Raw genomic sequence first — 18,936 nt, 5'->3', positions numbered from 1 at the left:
GGATAACATAGAGGTCGTTCTCCATCATCCGGACATTCTTTTCTCTCAAATCTATAGTAAATTCTTGCTATAATTACGGGACGAGATTTCAGATATTATGCATAGTGACATAATCCTTATATTTCGGTTATTCTTTTGTGATTGTTGCTTTGGTTTTGAGCAAAAGATTCTAAAATTTATATATTCATTATTCTTATAATTGATTTTCTCTGGTTTATCCCTGATAAGCAAATAAGATTTCCTCAAGTCGGTTGAAGAAATCTCTAAGTAGTTGAGAAAAATTCTCCATGCGTATAACCTCCCGAGTTTGTATAAATAGCTATTAAGAGCTCACTATCAAAATGAACTAGATAATTACATCTTATACATTTCATAGTTTCTTTTACAATTTCTATCTTTCTATATTCTTCGTTTAATTTTTATCATGGTATCAAAGCCTTCTTCCTTGTGGATGTAAGCAGCTCTGCCGAAGCCTTCTACTGCTCCTCTTTTCTATTCAGTTGGAAAGGACAGTGCTGCTGCTTACCTCTCCTCCGATGTCGTTGCTTCCTATTTCGGAGTCGAAGACTGCTCGGCCGCCACTGCCTTCCTACGGCAACAAGAACGATTGTAGTTTTTACAGCTTTCATATGTAGTTGCTTCCCTCAACCGTAGTAATTTCTCTGCAACTATAACTGTTGCAGATTTTTTTTTTCTTTCTTTTCACCTAATCGCTGCATATTTCTTGCTCATCGCTGCAGCCTCCTCTGTAGTGCATCGCTGCAGCCTCCTCTACAGTGCATCGCTGCAGCCTCCTCTACAATGCATCACTGCAGCCTCCTCTGCAGTTCATCGTTGCAGCCTCCTTTGTAGCGCATTAATCTGCTTTTCTCCTCCTCCGTCCCTCCTATATCTTTACATCTTTTGTAAAGATCACTTAAACCGCCATAAAATATCTGGAATGTCTTCATTTTCCTCTTCCGATATTCCAGTCCCTGTTTCTGCAGGGACTCTGAGTACTTCTCAAAGTCTTATCACCAGCAATGCTGCAACACTCATTCCCTTCAAATTATCCAAAGGTGGCAACTACGCATCTTGGCAGGCACAACTTTCTAATCTTCTATTTGGCTATGATCTCCTAGGTTACGTTGATGGCTCTCTCTAATGTCCACTTGAAATGATCAACATCCCAGGTGAACCCAGTCCAGTACCAAATCCAGCCCATAAACTATGGTTACGTCAAGATCGCCTCATCCTCCAAGCTATTCAAGCTTCCGTTGCTGGATCTATTGCCCCGCTGATATCCTCATGTACGATTGCTGCAGAAGCATGGTCCAAGTTATAAACAACTTTGGCAAATCGCTTGCGTACTCGCATGCTCGGACTTCTCTCCAATCTGATGAAAATGAAACAAGAGGGAAGTACTATTGCTGATTATCTACAACATATCAAAGTTATCATCGATGATTTAGCTTTGATACATCGATGATTTAGCTTTGATAGGTCATTCTCTTAGTGATGAAGAAGTCCTAATCCATACCCTCAATGGCCTAGGAGGCGAGTACAAAGAACTGATAGTAGCACTTCGGACACGCGACTCACTAATATCATTCGAAGAACTTTATGATAAGTTGATCGACTATGAGACGTACTTGAAGCGTGATGATAGGTTGCCCGGACCACCTATTACAGCTCAGGTCAATCAAAAATCCAAGAGGAAGAGCAACCAGTACAATAAGCACGTCAACAATGATTTGGTTAAGTTGCCTCCTAGCCCTATGGAGCTCAGACCAAACCCCCCTTATCCATATCAAGGTGGTAACTTTCATAATCCTCAACCGTCGCGTCCTGACTTCACAAGCCACCAACGAGTTATTTGTCAATTATGTGATAAAGTCGGAGACTCCGTGAAAGTCTGTCAGTCTCGCCCCAAACTCCCTACTCCATCACAGTGGCCTTAGGCGAATTTCATGGCTACTCCAACTCTTACCCAACCTAATTGGATTGTGGACTCGGGCGCCTCTTATCACATCACCTATGATCTTCAAAACTTGTCCATCTACAACAACTATGACGAAAATGAAGATATCATCATTGATGATGGTAAAAGAATTCCTATTACTCATTCTGGTTCCTCAACGCTTAGTTCACTTATCACAACTTTTACACTCGATGATGTTTTGTGTGCACTAACATTAAAAGAAACCTCATTTCCATTTCTCAATTCTGTAAACAAAATAATACCTCAATTGAATTCTTTCCTAACTTTTTTCTTATTAAGGATTTGAGCATGGGGGCATCCTTGGTCCAGGGCCAGAACAAAAACAACATTTATGAGTGGTCATCTGCTTCGCAAATTACCCTTCCTACTGCTCACTCTTTAGTTGCAGCTCCAGTTGATGTATGGCATCGTCGTCTTGGTCATCCCTCTCCTTTTATCCAGCAAAAATTACTTTCTCGTTATTCTCTTCCTACCTTGAAAATCAATAGCACTATCAATCATTGCGATGTTTGTCTTTGCAATAAAAGTCATAAACTGCCTTTTGGGACAACCTCCATTTCTTGCTATAAACCATTTGAAATCATTTACACCGACGTATGGGCCCTGCCCCAATTCCTTCTTTTGACAAGTTTCACTTTTATGTCATTTTTATAGATTATTTTACTAAGTACATATGGTTATATCCTCTCCACCATAAGTCTGATATTTCCACGGTATTTACCAACTTTCGAAAGTTGGTCGAGAATTTTTTTCAATCTTCCATTAAAACAGTTTATTCTGATGGCGGAGGCGAATATCAAGCCCTCGCATCCTGTCTCTCTGCTTGTGGTATACAACACCTCAAGTCACCCCCACATACTCCCCAATTGGATGGCTTTGCCGAACGCAAACATCGGCATATCGTTGAAACTGGTCTCTCCCTTCTACATCAAGCATCCATGCCACCACCTTTTTGGTCAGTAGCTTATCAAACTGCAGTTTATCTCATTAATCGTATGCTCACTCCAGTCTTACAATACTAGTCACCATTTGAAAAATTATTCCACAAGCTTCCAAACCTTCATAAACTCAAAGTTTTTGGTTGTTTATGTTATCCATGGCTCCATCCCTATGTGTCACATAAGCTAACACCACGATCTAAGCCTTGCACTTTTATAGGCTACTCTCTTGAACATAATATTTTTCGATGCTATGAACCCCAAACTAAAAAAGTCTTTATATCATGTCATGTTATTTTTGAGGAGTCTGTCTTTCTTTTTCAAAATAATCCTACCATGCAAGCTACTTCGATAAACATGCATCACTGGAATATCCCTCCGATCTCATCACACGAACCTCCAATGACACCATCCAGTCCTTACCCTCAAGATCCGCATACTACTATTACTCCAGTTCAACAGCTTCTCACTCCCTCTATTTCTCCACTCCCTTCCTCACAAGTTTCTCCTATTAATGAAGTAATACCCTCGGCAACATTGCCACTGGCTTTACCTTCTCCTAGACCTAGTGACATTGTCATGCCAACGGTTGGCCCGGTCCATAACAGTGACTCGCCCTTGGCTATACCACCAACACAATCTACCACTTCTATCCCCCCTAGACATCCAATGACAACACACTCCAAAAGTGGTATTGCCAAACCACGTCAAGTCCTTGACTTACATGTTATAACAAGTTCCTCCACTAAGGCCAGTGAACCCACTACAATCACTCAAGCTCAAAAATCTTCTCACTGGCGTAAAGCCATTTGTGACGAATATGATGCTCTCTTCCATAACTCTACATAGACCTTAGTATCCTTTCATCACACACAAAATATCATCGGGTGTAAATGGGTCTTTCAAATTAAGCGGAACCCAGACAGATCCATTGCCAGATATAAAGCACGTCTAGTCGCCAAAGGGTTTCATCAACGACCTGGTGTCGACTTCACAGAGACATTTAGTCCCGTTGTTAAACCCACAACAATCCGTTTTATCCTGAGTTTGGTTATCTCAAAAGGCTAGCACATACGACAATTGGATGTTGGCAATGCGGGACACTTACTAAAGATGTCTTTATGCAGCAACCTCCTGGTTTTGTTCATCCTCAATATTCGAGGCATATCTGCAAACTTCAAAAAGCTATTTATGGACTTCATCAAGCTCCAAGGGCTTGGTATAACGAGCTTGGCTCGTTTTTTACCTCAATTGGCTTTATCAATTCCAAGTCTGATACCTCGTTATTCATTTGTCAGCACAATGGAAGTATAATATATCTTTTAGTATACGTGGATGATATTATTATCACAGGAAATGATCCTTTGAAGACTCAGGCATTTCTAAAGCACTTGGCCAATCGATTCTCCCTCAAAGATCTAGAAACTTTAAGCTACTTTTTGGGAGTGGAAACAACATTTACATCTTCATGTCTCTTCCTATCACAAAGAAAGTATATTCAAGATTTATTATCAAAGACAAACATGCAGGATGCGAAAGAGGTTACAACTTCTCTCTCTACTAGTGAATCACTTAAATTATGTGATGGAAGTCCTACTATAGATTCGACTCAATATCGACAAGTCCTTGGCTCCTTACAATATTTGGCTCTCACCCGTCCAGATATTTCATTTGACGTCAATAAATTATCACAATTAATGCATCGATCATCTACTACGCATTGGTCTGCGGTCAACCAAATTTTGTGGTATCTTAAAGGGACTCTTAATCGTGGCATTTTTCTTCGCAAAAATACTTCACTCAATCTCCATGCCTTTGCTGATGCTGATTGGGCAGGAAACTTTGATAATAGAACATCTACGTCAGGATACATTATCTTCCTTAGAGCTACTCCAATCAGTTGGAGTTCAAAAAAATAAAAGACGGTTGCATGATCTACAACTGAAGCTGAATACCGTGTCATCGCCACCGCCGCTGCTAAACTCAATTGGGTCACAAATCTGCTCAAGGAACTCAATATTAACTCCACAGTTATTCCTACAATATATTGTGATAATATTGGAGCTACCTACTTATGTACTAATCCAGTGTTTCATTCCCGCATGAAACACATAGCCATTGACTTCCACTTCGTGCGAGATCAAGTTGTCAGACATCAACTCCGTGTTTCTCACATATATACAGCTGATCAACTAGTAGACCCACTCACAAAGCCTCTCGCCCGTAAACTTTTTTCATCTCATCGGTCCAAGATCGGCATCCTTGATTTTTTTCCTCATCGGTCCAAGATCGGCATCCTTAATGGAAGCTCAATCGGGGTATCGGGGTATGATAAGCAGATAAGATTTCCTCAAGGTAGTTGAGGAAATCTCTAAGTAGTTGAGAAAAATCCTCCATGCTGAATGTGTATAACCTCCCCGCTGAGTGTGTATAAATAGCTAAGAGTTTACTATCAAAATGAACTAACAATTACATCTTATACATTTCATAGTTTCTTCTACAATTTCTATCTTTCTATATTTTTCGTTTAATTTTTATCAATCCCGTGGTTTTTACCCTCCTTTTCAAGTAAATCTTAATGTCTTATTTTATTATAATTTTATTTAATTTCATTGCATATGGCTTATTTGTATTTGTTCATATACAAAATTTATTCCGCTATTTGTTCGTATAGAAAGTTTGTTCCTCTATTTTGTTGAGACGTAAGACAAATTTAGCAAAGACATAATAATCATTGTGAGAGAAATTATTCCTCTAATTAGATGCTTATTCGATCTCGATATATATCTTTATTTTTTTTCTCTTTCCGATTTCCTCTTTCATACAATCAATCTCAACTCAAAACAGAGAAGCGGCCGAAGGGTTCCCATATATATTTTATTTCCTTTTCTAATGTACACTAATTTGGAACCTAAGTGGAAACTTTGATTACTCTCCTCAGTGTAGTTGTTGGACTCTGACCAAACATCGCCTTCTCCTAGAAATGGTTTGCAGACGCTTAAAGACAAAGAGTGCGGCTTTGCTTTACTAATACGCATCGTTGTTCCCCACCATTTACCGTTAACGCTTTTGCCTCACGTACAGGGTTTAATTAATGCCAAACAAGGCACTTGCTTTCCAGATATCTCTTCCATCTTATATATTTTTCTTGCACTAATATTATAATATATATATGTTTGTGAAAATGTAAAGATTCTTCATAAATACATACTTTCTTAATTATTAATGTTTGTTTCATATATTATTAATCGGCTTTTGAACTTGTCACATAGTTTAATACTCGAGAGAAATAAGGTTTAAATTTTAATTGTCGCATGAATTAGGGAGTTCGGATTCAACTTGAATCTAGCATTCAAACTTATCACAAATCTTACATCGAAGAGGTACGATGTTTAGGTTTTAATTATTTTATATATCAAAGGTTCGGATTCAATATAGATCCTATGTCTAAACTTGTTACAAGAGATGTTGGATAGACAAGAGGTTCGTAAAAATTATATTGACAGTGTACTTGAGAAAAGCTACTCTAATGCTTAAATTAGTAAACTTAAAAGGATTTGAGAGATGTGAATGTAGACTTATATTTTTTAAGATAATCTAAAAGACCAGTAAGATAGTTTTGTTATATTCGATTATTATGCAATCGATTTGTCGGATGTTTCATTTGGCAATCTTCCTTATTAATAATATTTATATAAAAAATCTGAAATTGATCTCTTCTAATTATGATTAATTAACTAATTTGAATTAATATTAATAAGATAATATTTAGTCACAGAGGATTCCTCTTTAGAACTACCTTTTGGGGCCACTAAGAGAAAGACAAACTTAGGTTATGATGAGAGCTTGCACGAGTAAAAAAACCTAACATCTTATTTGATGGGATTCTTAGCCAAAGCCAACCTCATTTTATATGAAAGCATTGCTTCCATTGCAGATCACGGAACCCAAATCCCATATCTCCATGTCATGATCTGGTCCCTCTGCACACCTACTACAAGTAGGAAGCTGTTGGGAGATACCTTTCCCTGTTCTTATTCTTTTCATCCACCCGCCCGTGAACACACGCTATTGTGTGAAGAGAACCATAAATGGATGGGTGGGAGTGAGCAACAACATGCACCACCCTAAATTCTTTTACTCTTTTAATTCATATTTTGATATAACAACAACAATATGTTTCAAGTTTCTCCCCAAATTTATCGAACAAGATTAATATATCATGCCGCCTCGAGAAATGCATCTAACTTGCGGCTGGATTCACGTGAGGCATCGGATCATATGAACCTATCAGTTGTAGGGAACCCTAAGACAAGAAAAGGAAACATCTTCACAGGTCAGTGCATGTTCCATTTGTCTCTCCAGATTCACTGGCTACGGAGGCCGTAACCCGTGACACTCGATCATCTCAATCATGATAACTGACAGAAATCAAATGGACTTTCCAATCTTTGAAATCTTTCATCCATATAAAAATATTTTTCATATGAGCCTTCTTTTTGCCTCATCTTTAAAGACTTCGAATGGCACTATTAAATTAAAAATTATTTTTAAACGAAAAATGTTTATCTGAAACATTGTTTGTGAGTAGTTTATAGTATATGCATGCTTTGTTCTCATACAATATGTTTCATATTTTAAGCCTGTTCCTGTACTCATTTCTTAGCTTGAGAGGAACTCCACTAACTACCACAAGTAGGCAGAAGCCCAGGGAATCGCAAGCACAAACAAGAGCAGCAACAAGAAGAAGAAGAAGAAGAAGGTTTGGAGAGAGAAAGGAGAAGAGCAACGAAGAAGACCAAGTCTTGGTGAGTTTCAATTCTTGTGTGTCATTCTCAATCTTGTTGTATCAGTTCAAAGATCTTTATAGACATTCAAGTAGTAGTGTAGACTGAACCACTCTGTGAACGATCACTTTTTCTGCAGTGACTTTATAGTGTGTTATGCAGCTGAACTGAGAAAGAAAGTGGAGTAGAGGCCAAGGAAAAAAGGCACTAGTTCTGCTCGAATCCTTTTCTCAGTTCCCACGTTTGGTGGTTGCGGTGCTTCATTTGGTAGGGATGATACTCTGCGTACCTGAGCAGGTTCGGAGTGAAGAAAAAGGAAGTTCCAGTGCTGTTCATACTCCTTCTTGCTTGCGTTTTTAACACAAGGTGAGGTGAGAAGAAGCACAATAATTCCATTCTCCCACTTGACATCTCTGTGCCTTCCTCCCCACAAATCTCTCACTCTGATGTCTTCCTGTACTTCTTCCTTCGCAGGGTTGGCCTGTCACAAGATAAATAACGCAATCAGCATGCAGATATCCAAAACAAGGTATGACACTGGTTTGGGTTACCATTTCTTGGGGTTATCCATACTTGCTCAGGTTCCCCGGTAATCATATGAAGTGGAACAGAATGTTCACTTGGTTGAACCTACACACAAAGAACACCGAGGTTGACATCATCACCATGGTCAGTCGGATGTTCTCAGAATCTTTTCCTGGTACTATTTCAGCTCCGGTGATGGCCCCCATGTGTTGGAAACACCCCATCTCAGACACTTGCCCATTTGTTGTTTCTTCTCTCCATGGTTCCTCAAATCTTATTTTGTTTGTTTTGTAGCTTGCTTCATGTTTGTCTTCTTTCCTTCAAGTCGTAGGTCCTCTCTCCCTGACAATGCATCTGGAGATTTGCATTTCGATTTTAAGAGCTTGAAGCCAAATTTGGCTTTAGCTTCAAGCAAAATTGCCGTGCCACTGGAGTATAACATTTACCATTCAAATGAACTTACGAACCTCTACACAATTTCTGCTCGTAATAACACCTCTTGGTGGTCGGTCACTTAGATCAGTCATCCGAGTTGATAAATAGAACGGCTTTGATGTTTCTTGCTGATTCTATTTTGTCTATGAGTTCTTCTCTTTGAGCAGGAATGGGTACACCGAAGTGCCAGCAAAGGCTTGTCTGGTGACGCCTAGATCGAAGCGTCCGATGAAGATGACTGGATCTGAATCAAATACCTCTTCTGCTATAAATCAATCGAAACATCTCACTGACAGAAGTCCCAAGATCGAATGCCGCACAGCCAAAGCCTTGGAGACTGAGGTACCCAATCCAGTCATCATAGTAATACCATGTCTGAAACCTTCGTCGCTGAGAGCCACAATCTTGAAATCAAAGGACCATGATATGTTTATCCGATTGCTATGTCTAATTGCAGCTTTAAATCAAACCATATCATCACAAACCTTCCATGAGAATCATGTGAAATCTGAGATAGTTCATGCATATTGGAATTAGCATATGTGATTGCATGCTACTAGCAGCTGAAAATTTAGAGTTTCTATCGAGAAACAGTGAAAATTTAGGAGAGACAGAAGCAAAAAAAATCCAAACAGTGAAATTATGTTCGGATGGTACCTGCTAGTCATATGTGTTCCGTAAACCAATCACGTGAATGATGATATATATGACTTGACATGCAGTCTTTTTACTTATTATTATTATTATTTGGTATCTGCAATTAATCTCTACTTAATAGAAATCCAAATAAATTCATGTGTATTAGGAAGAAATTAGAAAGTGGTTCGGTCTTTTGCTATACCAACAACGATTAAATTAAAGGAATTGTTATGCACTTGTCCATAAAAAAATATGCATGCTGGATCTCATTCAAGTAAACTCAATTGTTCTTAATTCTTGGTTGATATTGAGCCTGCTAAGAATTTAAGCCCGTGCTAGAGGAGATTGATATTACGGATCCTCACTTGCTTCCTTTTCTTTGCTTCTGATCCAGAGGAGACGGCCGAGTAGGGTCACTGAATTGGAATGTCAGATCACTCAGCTGCAGGAGGATCTGAAGAAGACAAGGGATCAGCTGAACTTAACTGAATCATGGAAGAGACGAGCCCAGCAGGAAGCAGAAGAGGCCAAGAAGGAACTTCTGGTCATGTCTCTAAAGCTGGAAGACTCCCAGGGCCAGATGGAGGAGCTGTCGGCGGCAGAGGACGCTCGGATTCAAGAACTACGAAAGATTTCTCAGGAACGCGACCGTGCATGGCAGTCCGAGCTGGAAGCTATCCAGAATCAGCACTCGGTTGACACTGCCGCGCTGGCCTCCGCCATGAACGAGATGCGGAGGCTGAAACTGCAGCTTGAGATGGTCCTTCGATCCGAGGCCGCACTCGCAAAGAAGTCTGAGGTTCATCATTTAGAGATCCAGTCCTCGAAAACGAATCTGGCAGAGGCATCTTTCACCATCGAAAACCTCAAAGTCCAGCTCAGAAGCAGCGAAAAAGCCGAATCCGAGGCGAAATCCACGCTTACCGAGACGAGGAGACAATTGGAATCTGCCCAGAGTACAATCGAGTCTCTCCTTAGTGACGGATCAAAACTCATGGAGTCCTTCAGCATCGTAGCTACCGAGTTGAAAGAATCCAGAACGGGAGTCAAGTTACTCGAAGAAACTGTAAAGAAACTGCAGCACGAACAGTTTACTGCTCATATACAACCCTCAGTCGATTTCGGCGATCTAAAGAAGATCTGCTTTGGTTCTTCAGATTCCGAGGCGGAACAGTTGATGTCAACACTTGAAGATGCTCTGGTCGAGCATCAACAAGAGCAGATCTTAAGCATGGTGAAGCTCCAATGCACTAATGAGATGATGGACAAAATGAGTACCGACTCCAGACTCAGAGAATCTGAACTAAAATCGAGACTAAGCGAAGCTGAATCGGAGATCACCGTGTTGCAGACCAGACTGTTCGACAGGGAAGTGGAGCTACGCAGGATCTCAGATATGAACAAGAAGCTGCTCGCAGACATGGACAAAATGAGTACCGACTCCGGACTCAGAGAATCTGAACTAAAATCGAGACTAAGTGAAGCTGAATCAGAGATCACCGTGTTGCAGACCAGTCTGTTCGACGGGGAAGTGGAGCTACGCAGGATCTCAGATATGAACAAGAAGCTGCTCGCAGACATGGATAAAAGACGGGAACATCAAATTCAATCTGAAGCTGATGTCATATCTTTGAAGTCCAAACTAGCCGACAAGGAGACGGCACTGCGGAGACTCTCTGAAGACAATGAGAAATTGAAACTGGAGCTGAGGAGGGTGGAGACAGAGAAGCATAATGCTTGCGAAGCAGCAGCGGCTGAGATGATGACCACGAAGACCGCGCTGACGAAGCTAGGATTCATCTCCGAAGAAGCCGAAAAAAACAGCGAAAGAGCTACAAGGGCGGCGGAGGAGCTGAAGGCAGCTCAAGCGGCGAAGACAGAAATGGAGGCCGAGTTGAGGAGGCTGAAGGTGCAAGCGGAGCAGTGGAGGAAGGCAGCTGAAACAGCTATCGTGATGCTTACGGCTGATCAAACGGCTGGTGCTGCGGATTCCGATTACAGGTCTGCTGCGGGGAAGCTGGTGAGCCTACAGTTCTCCGACGACTTGGATGATGAATCCCCGGGGAAGAAGAAAAGCCATGTCCTTGGAAGAATCAGAGGGATGTGGAACAAGGACCAAAAGTGACGGACCAATTTGCATTTCCAGTTTGTAGTGCTAATCCAAAACCTTGGTTTCTCTAAAGTGACGGACCAATTTGCATTTCCAGTTTGTAGTGCTAATCCAAAACCTTGGTTTCTCTTCAGTTCCGAAACAATAAATCACCATTTGCTCCACAGTTTGTGTTCGGTGGCTGATATTTTCTTAATTGTGTGATGAAAATAATAGAAGATAAGAATAATTATCGAAGAAGTTTTATCGATGAAAAAGTAAAAAAATTTCTTTAATAATTGTTCTTATCTTCTATTATTTTCATCATGGTATCAAAGCAGTGAGAAAAGCGAAGCTTCGCTCTTGCCTTCGACCAGCGATCAACGCCGTTGAGAAAAGCAAAGCTTTGCCCTTGCCTTCGGCCAGCGACCAACGTCGTTGCAGCTAAATTCCTAAGAGGCTCCACAGCCAATTCTCATCTTTCTCACCGTGATAGTCTTCGTTGATCTGTCAACAGTCGACGGACTTAAAGAAAACGAAGGACGGACTTAAGGAGAACGAAGGACGGACTTAAGGAAACGAAAGGAATGCTTGTGCTCTCACAGCAATAGCAATCACAGTAACAGCAACGATCTGCTCTTGCTCTACTCACGACTCTCGCTCGTAAACCATTCTTTGCATGATAGAAGATAAAATTTTCTTAACTATACGAGGAAATCTCTTTATTATCAGAGGAAATCTCTCTGTTATCATTACGAAGCAATTATAATAATATAAATGTTAGGATTCCAGGTTCTACTTATTTATATATATATATAAGAGAGAGAGAGAGAGAGAGAGAGAGAGAGGCATGTCTTGATCTCATAATTCTACTATGATATGATAAAATCTTTATCATCTGAAATTTATTTAATTAGATTTCAAGCATTCAATCCTTGTTAATTAGGTCTGGTATATCATCATATATCAACATTTATTTATTTATTTAGAAAAATATATTTTGGAAAGGAATAATGAGAAAAAGAGAGAGAAATTAAGAATTATTTTTCTTCTTCCTAAGGAACCTTTTGCTTTATCTTTCCCTTCTTTGCTTCATTGTGAACCCTAAAATTGTCTATTATACAATTCCCAGGTTTAAAGATTTAAGCTTAGCATAAGGCAAGTAGTCAGCTCAGCTCAGGATGGAGAATTTTGGTACAAAGAGATAGATTCTTCAGAAGGCTTCCTCATCAATTTTGAAGCAATGAAAGTGAATAACATATTAGACAAATATTGTATTTATCCTCCTAAATTAGTATGACTCAATTTTGACCAATCTTAGTTTCGCAGTGTCCAAAACGACATGAATTATTATGTATCTTTATGACTTTTAGTTATCATATCTATGTAATTGAACTAAATGACATGTGTAGTGTATGTCTTTTTCTTGGATGTGTTAATTTTGATATGTCGCATAAAAGATAATATTGATATGTTAAATTGAGTTAAGCATGAATCACCTATTATCATGATAAATGATTCCACATAATTGAATAATGTAATGCTCATATTTTGTAAGTGAGTTCCATTTGAAATGATATGAACTTGCTAGATACTAGAAGAACTAAAATTTCTATTTTATGAATCTTATTATATATATATATATATATATATATATATATATATATATATATATATATATATATATATATATATATATATATGTATATGTATATGTATATGTATGTATGTATGTATGTATGTATGTAAACATATATATATATATATATATATATGTATATGTATATATATATATACATATGCATATATATATATATATATATATATATATATATACATATGCATATGTATATATATATGTATATATATATATATATATATATATACATATATATATACATATGCATATGTATATATATATATATATATATATATATATGTTTATAAAATTTTAGAAACTCCAATTAATACAAATGATAAACTTATGTTATATGATAGAGTAAAAAAAAAAGAGAAGTAATATAGAAGTTTAATTGAAGAGTTAATTTATCTCACACAGACCAAATATTTATGTACAGTCCTAACAAGTATCATTTTGGAATAGTCAAGAGAGTTCTTAAATACATCAAGAGACATTTCAATTATGACATCCATAATAATCAAGTAAAAGATTTTAAGTTATATTTTTTTTACTAATAGTGATTGGGTTCATTGTGTAAAAGAGTTTAAGTTATATTTTTTTACTAATAGTGATAGGGTTCATTGTGTTTATGATAGAAAAAACATAATAGGAGTGATTTCATAAATAATTAAAAATTAAAAAATTATTGCTCTAGACAACATATGTTTCGACTATAAGTACAGTATGTTAAACAATTTAATTTCAGATAATTTTAATAGATCTATAAGGAAAGTAAGACAGACCAACTATAATCTACTACGAAAACAAGTCTATTATTATAATAACGAAGAATTCTATCTTCTAAGGGGATACCAAAAATATCAAAGTTTAATGTTACTTTTATTCGTGAACATTAAGATAAAGAAGAAATTCAAATAAACTTTTATACTATCATATATTAGCTTATCAACATCTTTATAAAAGCCAACTTTAAGTTGCAAATATTTTGAATTAAGAGAGTGATAAAATATAATCCAAAACAACTCATTTGTTTTGGAACAGTTTAAAGCAGATGAGAAGCGGAAGATTTGGGTAGATGATAAACATGGATTGTTTCATCCAAATAAATGGGGATGAGTTTTGTGCGATGAGAAGATTTGTTAAGCTATGGTGATTTCTTTTTTATTTAGAAAACTTGTATTTTATACTTTTGAGTGTAGATCCATGACATCTAACTTGCCGAGTAAATGATAAAATTGATTTGAAATAAGAGATCTAGTAAAAATAATCAACAGATTGCATTGAAATTAAACTCCATGTCTCATTAGCTTCAAGAGCATCAATTTCTTCTTGTATTACATTCACCATTTGAGTTCTTAATTTGATAGCATGAACAAAAAAAAAATTCTTAGGCTGCTTTTGAAGAGAAATAGAAGTTATAAAAGCTCTACATGAGTGATAAAGGATCATTACTCCTTTTGATGATTAAGTGGACATGAAAGTCATGTAGCTGGCGAATATACTCTGTTGGTTAAAGAAAGGAGAGAGAGAGAGAGAGAGAGAGAGAGAGAGAGAGAACTGATCAATAAAATTTGTCCATGGTCTGATAAGTAGGATTCGTTAAGGTCCATTAGAAACCTTGCAGTTTCCTAGTCTTATAGAAATCAAAGGATCATTTTTATTGCACCACATATACAAGTTCAACCCAAAGTCACCAAGGAGATACATTGTCACAGATGATGGGGATATAAATAGAAATAATCTTTATATATGAACAAATACTAAAAGATCATAATATGTAACGGAATTAAATGGAAGCACAATCAAACAGAACACCAAGACATACGTGGAAAACCCCTCCAATGTGAAGGGTAAAAACCACGGGGTAAACTAGAGATAATCCACTATGAGAATAATGAATATACAAATCTTAATCTCTTGCCCTAAACCCTAGCAATAATCTCAAGAGAATAACTGGGATACAAGGATCATGTCACTGCCTACGATATCTAAAACCTCCCCAAGTAATCACAACAAAATGATTGAGAACAGCCTCTTTGCGTTGTCCTTGTCTTTTTCCCTTTTTTTTCTCTTCCTTTTCTGTCTTGTTTTCCTTCTTTTCTTTGGAATCTCATGGCTCTATTCTTCTCCCGCGTTGATGCCCTATTTATACCTTTTCTTACCTCCAAAACGCAGCCACCATATACCCCTAATGTTAATTAGGGTTAGGTTAAGAGGGGGTGTGGGCTGTGGGCTACCCAAGCCCACTATGGGCTGAATCTGTGGGCTGCCAACCCAACAACCTCCCCCTTCAGCCCATAAGAGAGGCTATCTAATGACTCCTCAATGTGAAGCCATGCCAACCAACTGTCGACATATCTCCTGTCTTTCTTTTGGTAAGATTTTCATTCCATTTGGTAGTAATACCAAATCATAAGTGTGATTCTTCTGAAGAGCATCCATCTCTTCCTACATAGCAACTAACCACTTCTCTTTCTGCTCACTTTCAACCGCTTCCTAGTAACTCTCTAGTTCACCTGCATCAGTAAGCATCACATACTCATCTGTAGAGTATCTTCTAGAAGGTTGACGTTATCTAGAAGATCTTCTCAACTGAGGTTCTGCGGGAACTTGCTCTCTTACTTCTTCTTGCTCAACATGTCCTGTAGGTAGATCAACATCAGGCTCTACACCATCTTCCTGCACATCTCCCCCATCACCCTGATATACTGGAGGAATAACTGGGTCACAATCTGCTAATCCTTCTACAGAAGTATTGGCTGGTGTCTTCTTCTTCAAATCTTCAAAAGTTTGATCCTCAAAGAAGACTACATCTCTGCTTCTAAACACCTTCTGCTTTTCTAGATCCCAAAGCCTATAACCAAAATGATCATGTGAGTAGCCAAGAAAAATACATTCTTTAGTCTTACCATCCAGCTTGGACCTCTCATTATATGGAACATGTGTAAATGCACGACAACCAAACACTCTCAAATGCTTATAGGAAACATCTTTCCCTAGCCATACATGCTCTACAACATCACCATCTAGGGCTGTACATGGTGATAAGTTGATCATATCAACTACAGTCCTCAAAGCCTCATCCCAAAACCTTTTGGGTAGCTTGGCCTGTGAAAGCATACATCTAATCTTTTCCATGATGGTGCGGTTCATTCTCTTTGCAATTGCATTATGCTAAGGTGTACCAAGAACTATCATCTCATGTGACCTGCAATAGTTATTAAATAATCCTGTATACTCACCACCATTATTTGATCTTATGCATTTCAATTTCCTTTCTATCTCTCTTTCAACCCTGATATGAAACTCTTTGAAGACATTAATCACCTGATCTTTAGTCTTCAAAGTATAGGATCAAACTTTCCTGGAAAAATCATCTATAAAAGTGACAAAATAAAGTGCATCACTTCTACCAAGAACATCAACAGATCCACCAGGAGTTTTTGTCCTCAAAGGACCACATACATCTGTATAAACATGGTTTAAGGCATGGATTTTTCTAAACAAAGCAGCACTAGCAAATGAAACTCTATGTTGTTTACCAGCCAAACAATCAATACAAGGGTTCAGATGTATACCTCTGAGGTCTGGTAATACCTCTCTCTTGGAAAGAGCTTGCAGCCCCTTCTCGCTCATGTGTCCCAATTGCCTATGCCACAACTCCATACCGAAGTATTTTTCTGTAGCATTTAACTGCTCACTATAAGCTTTAGCCTGCAACCTGTACAAAGTATGTCATTTCTTTCCATTAGCTATAACAAGAGAACCCTTAATGAGCTTCCATTTCCCTTTGTGAAATATGCTTTCATAGTCTTCATCATCTAGCCTTCCAACTGAAATTAGATTCAGCCTTAAGTCAACCACATGCCTCACATCCTTAAACACCAACTTGCAGCCTAGGTTGGTCTTTAAATGGATATCACCCATGCCTATGATGTCTACTGTGCCATAGTTGCCCATCTTGACAACACCAAAATTTCTAGACCTGTATGTAGCAAAAAACTCCCTCCGTGGTGTAGCATGATAAGAAGCACCTATGTCAATCACCCACTCAAGATCCTGACACACACAAGAAAAAATATCATCAGAAGGAGACAAAATCAAATAATCACCACCCTGCATTGTAGTTGTAGTATTATCCTTTGACTCTGTAGACTCCACTTATTTTCCCTTTTTCTTGCTCTTCTTAGGTTGCTTACATTGGTTCTTGTAATGTCCTTTCTCACCACAATTATAGCAAACAATATCTTTTCTTGATCTTGACTTGCTTCTACCCATGCGTGAACTGCTTCTAGACTTTGACCTTCCTTTGTTCTCTGATATAAGTGCTTGTGAATCATTCTGAGATGTTGTCGAACTCTTTCTTCTCAACTCCTCATTCAACAAACTACTTGTTACTTGACTTATAGTGACAACACCATCTGGCGCAGAATTATTGAGGGAAACCACTAGTGTCTCCCAACTTTTTGGTAATGAACTGAGAAGTAACAATGCCTACAACTCATCATCAAGAGACATTTTCATAGAGGATAACTGGTTAGTAATACTTTGCATTTCATTCAAATGTTCAGCAATAGAAGCACCCACTCTATATTTTAGGTTCACAAGTTTTCTGATCAAAAAAGCTTTGTTGCTAGCTGTTTTTCTTTCATAGAGACTTTCCAACTTTTTCCAAAGAGAATATGCAGAAATTTCAGTAGAAACATGGTGAAAGACACTATTATCAATCCACTGTCGAATAAATCCAATTGTTTTTCGATCTAACCTCTTCCACTCATCATCTGTCATAGTTGTGAGTTTTGCATTATCCCCCTACAAAGGCCCATACAAATCTTTGCAATACAAGAGATCTTTCATTCTTGGTTTCCATATCATCCAATTGTTTCCATTTAAACTAATCATGCAAGAAACATTACTGGCCTCCAAGTTCAAATACAAAATTTAAATCACCAAAACCCCTTTGCTCTAATACTAGTTGATGGGGATATAAACAGGAATAACCTTTGTATATGAACAAATACTAGAAGACCATAATATGCAACGGAATTAAATGGAAGCACAATCAAACAGAACACCAAGATATACGTGGGAAACCCCTCCAATGTGAAGGGTAAAAACCACGGGGTAAACTAGAGATAATCCACTATGAGAATAATGAATATACAAATCTCAATCTCTTGCCCTAAACCCTAGCAACAATCTCAAGAGAATAACTGGGATACAATAATCACGTCACTGCCTACAATATCTAAAACCTCTCCAAGTAATCACAGCAAGAGTTTACTGTAGATTTGATCTAACTTGATATGAGAACACTGCTAGATGATTGAGAACAGTCTCTCTGCGTTGTCCTTGTCTTCTTCCCCTTTTTTTCTCTTTCTTTTCTGCCTTGTTTTCCTTCTTTTCTTTAGAATCCCGTGGCTCTATTCTTCTCCCACGTTGCTGCCATATTTATGCCTTTTTCTGCCTCCAAAACGCAGCCACCACACACCCGTAATGTTAATTAGGGTTAGGTTAAGAGTGGGTGTGGGCTGCCCAAGCCCACTATGGGCTGAATCTGTGGGCTGCCAGCCCAACAATAGACATATCGTCGCGAATGCACTTCTGTATATCATGCTCAATTTGTAACATATAAGTTATTAATTAGAGGAAATATTTTCTTCTAAGAAAATTACTGTGGTTGAATACTTTTGAGGACGTGGGGATACCATAGTGGACCAACTAATAAAAGGTTGGATGATATATATTTGGTGAATAACTCAACTTGTTCAAGTTTTTAGGTTTAACAAGTGTCAAATATGACTATCAACTTGATTTAGACTTATTTTCGTCAATCTTAAAATTCTTAAATTATATATATATATATATATATATATATATATATATATATATTGTAGTTG

At 37.9% G+C, this 18,936-nt stretch overlaps 1 protein-coding gene across 3 annotated transcripts; it reads left to right on the top strand.

The window, feature by feature from the left end:
• The first annotated feature begins 7,933 nt into the window (after positions 1–7,933).
• LOC135583417 (interactor of constitutive active ROPs 2, chloroplastic-like) lies at positions 7,934–11,579 on the top strand. Of its 3 annotated transcripts, none has more exons than XM_065190351.1 (4): positions 7,934–8,072; positions 8,181–8,235; positions 8,834–9,008; positions 9,700–11,579. In XM_065190351.1, exons 2-4 carry the CDS (start codon positions 8,216–8,218, stop codon positions 11,428–11,430), a joined length of 1,926 nt encoding a protein of 641 aa, XP_065046423.1. In that variant the 5' UTR covers positions 7,934–8,072; positions 8,181–8,215; the 3' UTR covers positions 11,431–11,579. The 3 variants fall into 3 exon arrangements, with proteins under 3 accessions (XP_065046423.1, XP_065046424.1, XP_065046422.1); XM_065190352.1 differs by having other exon boundaries at positions 7,938–8,077; XM_065190350.1 differs by lacking the exon at positions 7,934–8,072 and having other exon boundaries at positions 8,117–8,235.
• Positions 11,580–18,936: the final 7,357 nt, after the last annotated feature.

Source organism: Musa acuminata, chromosome BXJ1-1, assembly GCF_036884655.1.
Source record: "Musa acuminata AAA Group cultivar baxijiao chromosome BXJ1-1, Cavendish_Baxijiao_AAA, whole genome shotgun sequence".
NCBI classification, from domain to species: Eukaryota; Viridiplantae; Streptophyta; class Magnoliopsida; order Zingiberales; family Musaceae; genus Musa; species Musa acuminata.
Note: the sequence above shows the minus strand (reverse complement) of the source record. Positions and strands in the feature narration are given on the sequence as shown.

Coding starts and splice junctions, on each gene's coding strand:
- LOC135583417 (XM_065190350.1), top strand. CDS start 8,153: ATGTCTTCCTGTACTTCTTCCTTCGCAGGGTTGGCCTGTCACAAGATA. Junction 8,236..8,833: donor ATGCAGATATCCAAAACAAG/GTATGACACTGG, acceptor CTCTTTGAGCAG/GAATGGGTACACCGAAGTGC. Junction 9,009..9,699: donor CCAAAGCCTTGGAGACTGAG/GTACCCAATCCA, acceptor CTTCTGATCCAG/AGGAGACGGCCGAGTAGGGT.